This window comes from Nematolebias whitei, chromosome 16 (assembly GCF_014905685.2).
Source record: "Nematolebias whitei isolate Nwh7 chromosome 16, NemWhi1, whole genome shotgun sequence".
In the NCBI taxonomy this organism is placed as follows: domain Eukaryota; kingdom Metazoa; phylum Chordata; class Actinopteri; order Cyprinodontiformes; family Rivulidae; genus Nematolebias; species Nematolebias whitei.
The window spans coordinates 26,895,113-26,908,646 of NC_056513.1; the positions used below are offsets into that span (position 1 = coordinate 26,895,113).

The 13,534-nt window shown below is 39.9% G+C and overlaps 1 protein-coding gene across 1 annotated transcript in view; it reads left to right on the plus strand.

Annotated features, from left to right (window-relative positions):
• Window positions 1-12,734, plus strand: part of stox2a (storkhead box 2a) — a 20,454-nt gene extending 7,720 nt beyond the window's left edge. Inside the window, exons 3-4 of the mRNA XM_037689946.1 lie at window positions 3,917-6,431; window positions 11,896-12,734. Of these exons, the coding sequence (XP_037545874.1) occupies window positions 3,917-6,431; window positions 11,896-12,097 (2,717 nt within the window). The 3' untranslated portion in view covers window positions 12,098-12,734. The remainder of the gene's footprint in view (window positions 1-3,916; window positions 6,432-11,895) is intronic.
• Window positions 12,735-13,534: the final 800 nt, after the last annotated feature.

A 13,534-nucleotide genomic window follows, 5' to 3' on the forward strand; every position in this document is an offset into this window, starting at 1 on the left:
AGTGAGGGACTACTGTGTATATATATATATATATATATATATATATATATATATATATATAATGTGTATGTATATCTTCTTTTTTGTCTTTTCCGTCTTCAGGGGTCTCCACAGCGAGTCCTCCTTCTCCATCTCACTCTGTCTTCTGCATCCTCTGTCCTCACTCCACCATGTCCTGTCTAACTGCATCCATATATCCCCTTTTTGGCCTTCCGCTTTGTATTTTTCCAGGCAGCTGCATTTCTACATCCTTCTACCAATATACCCACTGTCCCTCCTCTGGACATGTCCAAACCATCTCAGTCTGGCCTCTAACTTTATCTCCCAGTTGAACCTTTGCAGTACCTCTGATGATCTCATTCCTAATCTTATCCATCCTTGTCACTCCTAAGGAGAACCTTAACATCTTCATTTCCGTCACTTCCAGTTCTTTCTCCTGTCTCTTTGCCAATGCTACTGTCTCCAAACCATACAATATAGCTGGTCTCACCACTGTCTTGTAAACTTTTCCTTTGACCATTGCTGACACCCTTTCGTGTCAAATGGCTGAAACTTTTCTCCATCCACTCCATCCTGCCTAGACTCTCTTCCATCTATTTACCACACTCACCATTTTCCTGGACAGTTGAACCCAAGTACTTGAAGTCCTGCACCTTTGTGACCTCTGCTCCTTGTAGCCTCACTGTTCCACCAGCCTCCCTCTCATTCACACACATGTACTCTGTCTTACTACGGCTGACTTTCATTTCTCTTCTTTCAAGTGCATACCTCCACCTCTCCAAGTTCTCTTCCACCTGTTCCCTGTTCTCACCACAGATCACAATGTCATCTGCAAACATCATAGTCCACGGGGACTCCTGTCTGACCTCATCTGTTAGTCGGTCCATCACCAGTGCAAACGAGAAGGGGCTCAGAGCTGATCCTAGATGCAAACCCAACTCCACCTTGAAGCTATCTGTCACTCCTACAGCACATCTCACCACTGTCCTGCTGTCCTCATACATGTCCTGTACCAGTCTAACATACTTCTCTGCCACTCCAAATTTTCTCATGCAATACCACACCTCCTCCCTCGGCATCCTGTCATATGGTTTTTCTAAATCCACAAAGACACAATAAATTTCTTTCTTACCCTCTCTGTCCTTCTCCATCAGCATCCTCAAAGCAAAGATGGCATCTGTGGTGCTCTTTCTCGGCATGAAACAATACTTCTGCTCACAGTCACCTCTTGTCTAAGTCTTAATTTCCACAACTCTCCCTGATCTTCACTATGTGAATCATCAACTTAATTCCCCTGTAGTTGCTACATCTTTGTACATGACCCTTGTTCTTACCCCTGTGCACCCGCACACTCCTCTGATGTCCCTCAGCCATTTTCTTACCCTCAAATATACCATTGAATATTTGATTCAAAAAACTCACTGCCATCCCTTCAAGACATTTCCAAACCTCCACTTGTATGTCATCAGGTCCAACTGCCTTCCCCTCCTTCATCCTTTTCAGAGTTTCCCGAACTTCACCCTCACTATTCTTTCCCATTTCCTGGTCCACAGTTTCTATGATCTTTACTCTTCTCCGCATTCATCCTCTTCATTCATTAGCTCCTCAAAGTACTCCTTCCATCTTCCCATCACGGTACACACAACCATCCAGTGCTGTCTTGCCACACTCTCCCCTGCCACAACCGTACAGTCTCCTGTCTCCCTCATGTTTCATCTTCTACACAGATATAGTCTACCTGCATACTCCTGCCTCCACTCTTATAGGTCATTCTATGTTCCTCCCTCATTTAGAAACAAGTGTTGACTACAGCCATTTTCATTATTTAAGCCAAATCCACCATCTGTCTTTCCTGGTTTCTTTCCTTGACACCAAACCTACTCAACACTTCTTAATCCTCTCTGTTTTCTTTTCCAACATGTCCATTCAGGTCTGCTTTGATCACCACTCTCCTCCCTGGGAATACTCTCTATCACATCATTCAGATCCTTCCAAAATGTAGATTTCCCCTCTTCATCACATCCAACCTGATCTCTTTCTTTCCAAAACCGAGTTAGCTAAAGATCATGTGGACATGATAAGGCTCTCAAAATATCTAATTGAGAAGAAGACAAAAAAATCAGTTTGAATTACTGAGAAACTGTTACATTATAAAGAGGAAAAACCTATATTTTAGTATTTTCTGAAACGACTATTTTAGCTGTAAAACATGATGGAAGGATAAAATTTAGGCTTGTCATGTTGTGTATAGAAAGGTTGGTGGGAATCATTGCAACAATAAATTAAAAGCTACATCAACAAACTGAAAAATACATTTTCAGATTGTGTTGCAGAGGTTAGATAATGTGAGCCTGTGATCGCCTATTAAAATCCCCTTGACCATATCATCAAAATGTGATTGGGAGAGGTGAAGCACCCACACCTGCCTCCGTCATTTGTCAAAGCAAGGCCTTTAACCCCCATCTTCTCCCCTTAGATGTCAGCTCTCTGCTCTACACACATGGGCTGTGGTAACTCCGTGTCTGTGGTTGCATCAAGGAAGGACATCCGGCTTTAAAACAATTGCTAAATCTTTGTGCGTATTTGCTTATCATGGTGAACCCTGAAGAAGTGAGCAGCTGAAAGAAAAGACACAAAGAGAGAGCGTGTCTGAACTAAACTGTCAGAAAACGTTGGACCGTAGCAAGACAATGATTCTAGCCATACAGGTTGTACTAACAAAATAATTTAAAGACAAATTTAGCTTACATTTTAGAATGACTAAGTAAAAATATTGAAATCTGTAGAAATGTGTGAAAGTTCATGCTCAATAATTCAGTTAAAAAAATCTAACAAAGTTAAGTCAGGTCCTCTGGACGGTTTCTTTTTGTTGAAACGTTTCGTCTATCATCCAAAGGACTTCATCAGTCCGAGGAGCCACAACAAACTCAGTCTTAAAAGCACCTTCACTGTTCAACCAGTATGTGAAGGTGCTTCTAAGACTGAGTTTGTTGTGGCTCCTCAGACTGATGAAGTCCTTTGGATGAAAGACGAAACTTTTCAACAAAAAGAAACCGTCCAGAGAACCTGACTTAACTTTGTTGGGCTGTAGGAATGTGATAAGATATAACATGAGATGTTAATGTGAGGAAACCCTTCAACACTTCATAGTGGAAACTGCTCTCGTCAAAGGAATGAGCAATGTTTTCTCCAGTCATATGAGCAGAAAGGATGTGCTATTTCTACAAATGTTCATTGCAGTTATTAATGCACAAAGAATCACACCAGATAGTGAGATCAAAGTTTGTCATATATTTGCCCTTTGACTTGAAATCCAGGGCAATTTTTCACGATAAATAAATAAGAATATTTATTTGTCTTTTAATTGTGTAAGTTTTATTTATGTAATTTTGTCATTGGTCATTTTTAGTTAAGCTTACTTAAAAAATATATCATTTTAAATGCATCATCTGTTAGACAACCTTTATTTATTTTTGTACAGGTATGATAACATTTTTATATTTATTCAATTCTTGGAAGTTTTAGAGATTTATTGATGTTTTTTAATATATTTTAAGGTAATAATACCATTAGTATAATTTAGCACTAGAAGTTTCACATTGTCAAATTGTCACTACAAAATTAGAACCAAAATGTATTTTTTTGATTGATTGATTAATTAATTAAATTTAACACTCCTCCAGATTATGGATAGATTCATAAGTGGATGAAAAAATAGTTTTGTGAATAGATGGATGAATGGATGGATTCATAGGTCAGTGAATGGATAACAGCTGGGTGATTGGATAATCTCTTGTTTTAAATAGTTTGAAGGGTGCACTAGAATTTTTACTTATATCTTTACTTGAACAATTTCATTTTCAAATCATTTTGTAAAACTAAACCTATAAAATTGTGTGCAACATGTTTTATGCAGGTGTGCCTACTCCCAGCTCAGAGGTTCTGCGACACACCCTGAATATGCTGGTGCGAGAGAGGAAGATATACCCAACTCCAGAGGGCTACTACATTGTCACTCCCCAGACGTACTTTATTACTCCTTCTCTCATCAGAGCAAACAACAAGTGGTATCACCTAGAGGACCGGCTGCCAGAACGTCAGCAACAGCAGCAGCAACCTCAAAACTGCACCTCACCTCAGTCTGGCAATGTCGCACCATCAACACCTGGCTGCCTGAGAGAGAGGCCTCCTCGCAAGAATCACGATTCATATAATTCCTATCGCGAGGACAGACTGCATGCCTCTGCGCTCCAAAGTAAGTCACCTAAGGAGCACAAGGGAGATTCTTATCAAAATAAGCAACCCAAGGATCAAAATGGTGGGGAGCCTCTACCAAGCACGTCAGCCAAGGAACACCGTGGAGAGCCACCATCATACCCTCGTCCCCCTGGTCCTTCTTCCCCTCCTATCCAGCAATCGCCAACTCAAGATCAAACTGATAAGAGCAAAAACGTCACTTCTTTCCCTTATAAAACTGACACTCTGACCAAAAAGAAAGAAGGAAGTGGCGGCAGTGGCAGTGGTGGAGGAACTGGCGAGAAGCAATCTAAAAGGTTTGGGCTCAGACTTTTCAGACTGAGTTTCAAAAAGGATAAAATGAGACAGTTGGCTACCTTCTCAGCCCAGTTTCCCCCTGAGGAGTGGCCCCTACGTGATGAGGATGTGCCAACCACGCCCATTCCCCGAGAGGTGGAGATGGAAATAATTCGCAGGATCAATCCTGATCTAACAGTGGAGAATGTTGCAAGGCACACAGCTGTGATGAAGAGGCTGGAGGAAGAGCGTACACAGAAAAACAAGGCAGGGTCTTCTGCCCAGCACAGTTCACGTAGCAGGAGGGGCAGAGGTCATCGGAGGGCTCCGCATGGCAAGTCACGTTCTCACAGTAAACCAAGGACATCCAGGGGAGACCCATCTGAGGGTTCAAACTGGGATCTTGTGTTCATGGAAAGGGATTACCGCTTTTTTAGCCACTCGTTAGTTCGCTCACCTCGGGAAGCTATGTATACTTTGGAGCGCAGACGAAGTGGAGGAGCAACGTACCTGGTTCACAGTAACCCCAATATTACTGAATCCTACTGCCCTGTTACCCCCGAGTGGGATGTGTCTGGGGAGCTTGCCAAGAGACGGACTGAGATGCCCTTTCCTGAACCATCGCGAGGAACATGCCAATCCAGAGTGCAAAGAAGTCACAGCCACAACCAAGACAGAAAGTCGCGTCATGAAAGGTCCGATCAAGCTAAAGAACGATCTCGCTCCATGGACAACTCTCTCAAAGGTCCATCACTGGGTGCGCCAGAAGACTTTGAACCTAGTCTGGAGGATCGTAATCATTACTACACTGATGATGGCACCTTGCGGGCCACGCAGAAATCCTCCCACTACTCAAGGATTATGTTCTCTGCTGCTAAGTTTCACTCCGATTTTAATGTGCCTGATTTGGGGAAAGGGACTTTGGATGAGTCAAGGATCCGGAGTACGATGGAGAGGAACAAAAGCAGAGATAGCTTACCGACATACAATGAGTTAATGGGACTTTCTCCTAAGCCCTCTACAGATGAGTACTTCCAGTGCAATACATCAAATGAAACAATCCTTACTGCCCCTTCGCCTCAGGCAAAATCAGAATATGACACGTTAACCTCATCAGGGGGACTCCGAAAGGGCTCTCCAGCTGACCGACAAACGCCTCACCTCACCTCTTCTCATACAATGGAGTACAAAGAGGATTTGTCAGCAGCAAAGGGACAGAACGGTTCTGCACGTCTGACACCAAGCCAGACACCAGAGCCAGCCCAAAATGCCCGTTTGACACCACACCAACATAATGTAGATCCCGGAGGGGGAGGAGGTAGTATGGTGATCAAGAGAAAAGAGATCTTCAGCAAGGACACTTTGTTCAAACCCCCACATAATGCCTTGTCCACTGGCTATGTGGACAGCAGCTACACCAAGTCTGGCACATTGCGGAAAGCCTCACATGCCAAATCAACAGAGGCCCTAGACAATCCTGAGCCCCAACAGCCTTCCAATTCAGCCACTTCCTCAGCGTCACCTGCAGTTTTAACAAGCTGCTTAGAGCCAACAGTCCCCTCTGCCTCCTTTGACTATTATAATGTATCAGATGATGAGGAGGAGGAAGAGGCAGAGGAGGACTCGCACAAAGAGTTGGCAACGACGGAGGACAACAAAGACCTTGGTGAAGGGGGTGGTAATGGTGGAGGCAGCAGTGGTGGTGGAGAAGGAACCATGCAGTGGCTTCTGGAACGAGAGAAGGAGCATGATCTGCAGCGAAAACTGGAGACCAATTTGACCTTACTCAGTCCCAAGGAGACGGAAAACAGCAACAGCCAGAAGTCCGCTCACTCTGCTCGTTTGGACAGTATGGACAGCAGTAGTGTCACTGTGGACAGTGGATTCAACTCCCCCAGGTATGAACAGCACTTCATAGAAAACCAATTACTGATATAGTACACTTTTAATGCTGTTGTAGCTGGGCACATTAAACTAGGTATTAATACTTGCGCATGTGCCCAAACTTTAACAGATCCAAACAGCAGTACTCCTTACACCAAAGGAAAGTTTAAAATGTGATGGAAGAAACTCGCTTGTTTTATGCTTATATTTTATTACATACAAGAAAATCTGTTCTCCACTGTGGCCAAATAAGGAATGTTTTGACCAGTTAGTTCCATTTACTAACTGTTTACAGGCAGAGTTTAGGTGTGATAGCGATCAAACATGGTACCTCAGTTTGACAGGTTCTGCTTGTGACGCTATACACCTGATTTGTCCATAAGAGATGGCTAAAGGTCTGTGCATCATCCAATCACATAACAGTACTTTTTGAAAGTGCTTTCCCTTTTCAAAGTATTAAGTTTCTTTTTCTTTAACTAAACGTGGAGAACCCATGTAGTTTTACAATACATTTTTTTGGAAAGTTCTCAGTAAAATTTGCAAATATGTACTTCAAAGTATGTCCACACCCTCAATAAAAAATATAATTGTCAGCAATACAGTTTGAATCACTGTTTGATAATGGAAGAAAAAAAATCATACACAATACATGATTTTGCTGATTGGACTCTGTGGAATCCTATGTTACACCTTTTTTCTTGTGTTGTTACTTGTTTGTTTAAATTTGGAATAAAATTGTTATCTTGAACGAGTTACACAGGGGTATGGTATTTAGCATTGTTGTCTCGTAGAAAGGGGGTCTCTGATTTAAATTTTGGCTCAGTGAGGCCTGTCTCTGGTTTGCACGTTCTCCCCGTGAGTTGTTTTTCTCTGAGTATTTTAGTTACTTCGCAGTCTAAAAACATGAATGTTAGGTTACATAGAGATTCTAAGTTGACACTAGGTGTGAGCGTTTGTGTGTACTGTTGTTTTTCTATGTGGCCCTGTACTGGAGTGGTGTCCGGGGTGTACACCACCTCTCATTGGAGATACAGTAGATACTAGCTATCCACAACCCTGAACAGAATCAAGTGGATATATGAAAGGATTGTATTTATGGAATAAAAAATAAATGATAAAAGTATAGAAATAAACTAGTTAAATTCAAAATTTAGGTTATTTATAGAGATTCACATCAAAAGCCATCTCAGGGCTCTGTACAAAAACATTCATAAACGGTATAAAGCGCAATTAGTAAATGTTATATATTCAAGGAAGCCAGTAGATTGCGTAAAATTTTCACTTTGTCAGTCTCCCATTCTGAACAGTACACTGGCAACTGAAAAACACTCCCTTTTAACAGGAAGAAACTTCCAGCAGGACCAGGCTCAGGATGGGCAGCCATCTGCCTCAACTGGCTGGGGTCACAAAGGACAGGAAAGAGACACCAACAAACACAGAATGGCTGGTCCAGGTGTACTTTGTATGGGAAGAAAGACGACGAGAATTATGTGTTGATAAAAATAATTACCAAATACATACGTGAAGAGTAGAACAAGTAAAGGCAGCAGCAGAGTGTGGAAATGAGGTCAAGTTGTCCTTTAGCTGTATAAGCCTATAGCAGCATAACTAAAAGAAAACTTTGAAAACCCAAGCCAGTCCTAAATATAGGTAGGGATGCACGATATTGGATTTTTAGCCCATATTCGATATGTTAAAACTTATTTGGTCGATAACCAATACCAATGTTTATACACTTTCCTTTGTCAGAACTTAGCCCTCTTATTTAGGCTTATTTGCTACAAAAATTGTGCAACAGCTGTAAGAGCTGGTGACATATATTCAGTTACAGACATATGATATGCATAGCACTTTAACTTATATTAAATGAAAAGTGTTAAATGTTATTTATTAGCATTAGTCACCTGCGATGCTGTCTCACTTGTGGAGGCTTGTTCCAGGTTCCTAGTTGCAGTGTGGGATCCTCTGCACTCTTGTGCATGAAGGACAGCTTTTTTAAGATCAAAGTTTTTGTCTCTTCATTGTGCCATAAGACTAATCATGCTAACGGGGCTAACACGACGTCCAAATGTCTGTGGTAAAACTCACCCAAGTGCTATCAGCTATTAGCTTCTCAGTGATGTCGGAAATGACCTGTTTGTAACTCTGGTAAGGCTACGTCGGAAAAATATATCCGACTGGGGACGATGTAGCGAGGCTCAGCGTACTTTAAAAATCTTCAGAATCCGACATCCTCACAGAAAGAAACCCTTTCACACCACCGACATTTTGAATTTTCCTCTCCGCCGTGATCAGATCAGGTTGGAGCACGTGACGTCATCACGTTGTGCTGCCGCTGCAGACATCCTTGTCACTGGGTTGTCATACAAAAACAGCGTCTTTTATATCGGAGAGTTATTTTGATGGAATGGCCGATGTCCAGTATTTAACAATAATATCGGTCGATACCATGCCGATAATATTGTGCATTCCTAACTGTAGGATTTATCAAAAAGCAAAGACTCAAGTCTAATCTTAAATGTAGACGGAGTCTCAGCCTCACAAACAGAATCTGAGAGTTGATTCCACAAGAGAGGAGCCTGATAACCGAAAGCTCTGCCTTCCAGTTAAAGATTTGTATTTGAAAATGTACATTTTAAACGTCAGAATTAAGCCATACCCTATTTATTTCTTACATCCAAATGAATAAGAGTGGTTATCTCATTGAGCTAACAGTACAAGTGGAAAAAAGTCCATGTGCACAACATGCCATTCATTGTTATAAGTGTTGAGAGTAGATATTATAAATTATGTCCTCTATAAAAAGAAGAAAAAACAACTATATGATTGAAGAGCTAACAAAATATATTTACTTTGTTTTGGGTGCTGTGACATTGACTCACTTCATGTGTCACAGTGGTGCAGTGGTTAGAGCTGTTAACCACAAGGTTGAAGGTTCACTTCCCAACCTGGGGTCTTTCTATGTGGAGTTAGCATCTACTCCCCGTGCACGTGCGGAGGAAAACTTTGGTTTACTCCCATAGACTAAAAACATACATGTTAGGTTAATTGATAGCTCTAAATTGTCCCTGGGTGTGGATGAGAGTGTGAATGGTAGTTTGTGACGCTTGTCTTGTGGTGGAAACCTCCCCTCGCATGATGGATGGATGGATGGATGGATGGATGGATGGATGGATGGATGGATGGATGGATGGATGGATGGATGGATGGATGGACTTCTTATGTGGGACTCAAGTTGTGTAAGTGAGATTTCCCACTGTGGGGACACCTCCTTGTGCTTCTATTGTACTCTGCTCGATCAGCCATTTTTATTTTTTTATTTTTTTCACGTTTGTTACATTTTTGTCAGGCCGATCATATACACTGCACCACCATGCCACTCATTTTTAAATTATACAGCATAAAATGTTGCATTTTGATCATATAAAAGCGATATTTGTGTTACGTACACTCAAAAAAGACCGACATACTGGTAAATAAAAATGTGTTTCCATAGCATAAACACGGTGAGTTTAGGTTTGTTTAATGGTTTATTCTCAATGATTGCATTTAAAACCTAAAAATGTAACCGTTAAATTACAAAAAGTCTATTCTGTGTTTTTAAAAAAGCACAATAATTAAAAAAAAAAGAGCTATTTGTAAGATTATTGTTTAATATTGACAATATCAGTTGTGTTAAAAATTAAATTTACCCCTTACTTTCTCTTCTAGACGTGTTTATCAGGGCCAGTGAGCTTTTGTTTGATTGGCCAAATATATTATCTGCGTACAAATATAAATATACGGTTGTTTAAATATAATGGGCTGTGATTTACTGTAGTCCAAGCAGTCCTTTGTGATATTGATAATGTGGTTACTGATCTAATCTAATAGTAACTGATCAGTGATCATTTTAAAGTATTTGGTATCACCGTAGTTTTTAACAGTTATATTTACACAACATATAACTTTCCTTGCTAGATATTTTGCTAACAAACATGCGAACACAGAGCAATTATATATTCACCCACCTTTCCTGTTGTGATGTAAAGTGAATTAGTTGTGAGTTGATGCTTTGAGTAATTTTAAAACATTTTATTCTAATTCAAACTAATTTAGTTTTTCACTTTAAAATGTTACATTATCTTTTTATAGACATGTTAAAAAAAAGCAAAAGTCAAAACTAGAAAAGCTGTGATTCACTTATTCTAATGAATGTTTCCTAAAACAAACAAAAACACTTTATCCTTCGTACAGAGCCTGCACTTTCACACTTTCTTGCCGTTTTAGTCACACCGTTAGTTTATATCTTAGTTTATATCTTATAGAGTCATTGTCTTCAGATTTTTATCTCTGCTCGTAAAGTCTACACTTAGTGTGAAATAAAAGAAAAACAATGTCTGTGCAATAAATACAATCTAATGTTATATTCAACTTTTGTTGGAAGTTTCATTGTCATCTACAGTAACAGATATTTGGATTTAAAATAAGGAATACAAATAGCTTGTGTGTAATGTATGTTTAAAAATATAGTTCAGATTTTTTATGGGGTTCAGTGGAAAGGTTATGAACAAATAATATCTTACCTGTGGTTGGTACTTTGAACGAGACCTTAATTTTGACTGGACTGATGAAAAGTAAGAGGAGCCGAAACTTAAGTGGATTTTTGACATTTGAAAGATTATCAGTGGTTCATCCAGCCAGCCATACATTCATCCATCCATCTATCCATCCATCCAGCCATACATTCATCCATCCAGCCATCCATCCATCCATCCATCCAGCCATACATTTATCCATCCATCCATCCAGCCATACATTCATCCATCCATCCAGCCAGCCATTTTTTTACATGCTATTCTGTTAAGAGTCACAGAGCTGACGACTATCCTCAGCAGTCACTGTGCAAGAGGTGGAGTGCACCCTGGACAGGATGCAAGTCCATCACAGGGACACAGAGAGACGAGCAAGACAGACAACCATTCACTCTGTCACTCACACATTTAGAGTTTCCATTTAGACAATTTAGAGTTTCCAGTTAACCTAACATGCAGGTTTTTGGTCTGTGGAAAGAAAATGTATTTCTTGGAGAAAGCCCATACATGCATGAACATTAAACTCCACACGGAAAGTCCGGGAAGCAAACCTGAAACCTTCTTACTGTAAGGCTACTGCACTAAACACTGCACCACTGTGTTGCCTATCAGTAGTCTCTGCAAATGCTCATTTATAATTTTTTTACACCACTATCATTTTCATATTACATGATTATTCCAGCAGAGCTGCAGTATCGCTGCAACAGGCAACAATAAACGTGATGTAGCTTCTGCTGCTGCTGCTGCACCTCCAATAGAACTTTTTGTACCCGAGTAGTGCAAAATCAACAGCATTGTGCATATAAAAGATAAATAAAAAATTACAAGAAAACTGTTTTTGTGACCTTTACAGAACGTTACAGTGAATTTTCAAACTAACATCTTCTTATCTTTGTTTGCACAGAACACGTGAAAGCCTTGCATCCAACACATCCAGCATTGTGGAAAGCAATAGACGGCAGAATCCGGCGCTGAGCCCCGGCCACATTGGCACTGGTAGTATTGGACTGCCTTTCAGCTTTCGTGCCATCCCAGAGCCTACCACCACCCAGCCCGAGAAACTCCAGAAATCATCGAACTGCCTGGCCTCCATCACCAGCGTCTGACATGCAGCGCAGACCGAGACGGTGAAGGCGGCACAGCCGACGTGAGGCGTTTTTCAACGGTTTTCACCTTTCCACGCTTTCCGACAAATACATAAACACACGAACACACACACACATCTTCAGACTCCTGAGGATCCATTCACTGGGACTGTTATAAAAACAGGCATGGCTTCAAGAGACTGTTCCTACAGCATCAAGAACTTACCTGCAAAAAAGACAAGAACAGAATATCAAGACAGATGTGGGTGCAGAAACCTACCTAAAGTACTTTGATTTTGGTGACATGGACTCTAGTTTGGCTTATATCAAGATTCTTGAATATTGGTATTCGAAAGTAGTAGACTATAGGATTCAAGTTACATTTGGAAATATAAAAAAAGCTTTTTATATTGCTTAACAGTACATGTCCAACTAAATGTTCTCCTTCCTGAAATAGCGTTGAGTTGTTCAGGACAATTTAATGTATCAGCACAATGTCAAGACAATAAAAGTCTATCCTGAGAACAACGAATGAAAGATATGAAAACATAAATCCACTCAGATTTGTGTACCGCAATGCAAATTATGTATGTATACTCGATACTTTTGATATCCTAATTATTATAATGGTGGTATTAAAGATGCTATGTGACTAAAATGATGCTTGGATGGTATGAGTTGCACATCACCACTTGCACAGACATGTTCACTGATCACATATTTCACATTTCTGTGTAAATTTTCTGTTTTCTGAGACTCGTTTAAAACTTTGTCGCTATGCAGGCTAAAAATAATACTTTAGAGGACATTTTATTCAAAGTGGACAAACGGCTTCATTACATTCATTCATTGAGAAGTTTTTAAAATATTGCACAATTTTTTTTTTTTTTCAGATGGAGTATAAATAACTTTTGATTCATAGTATAATAGTATTTTAAAAGGTAAAAATAGGTTGACCTTCGTATAAATATTTTGACTTCAATTTTTTTTAAATAAGTACAGACTTAGAGCTTTGTTCAAACAGCTCCAACCGTTTGTGTTGTCGAAAATGTTTTGTTTTTTTACTTCAATGAAAAAATTTTAAATTACAGGTTTATCAATCCTTGAATAAATGCATATTACATATATTGGGAACAGGGTTTAGCCACTATCACAACATATTTTAGCTTAATGTCAGTAAAAAATAACAGAGTTGTATCTGGTTTCAGACAAAATGATGTTCACATATACTAGTGTGGTAAAAGTTCTCCAACATAGTTAGTTTTTCACTCATTTTTGCCAGCATTAGTTCATAGTTTTGTTAATACTTAAAAATACTATTATAAAGAATAAACAGCTGAGCCAAGCACAGGAAAGAAGCATGGGGGAAGTCCTTTGAAAAAAAAAAAAACACTAAGCAGAATAATGTATTTAAAAAATGAAAAAAATATATGTGTATATATGCCCTGTGTGTGTATG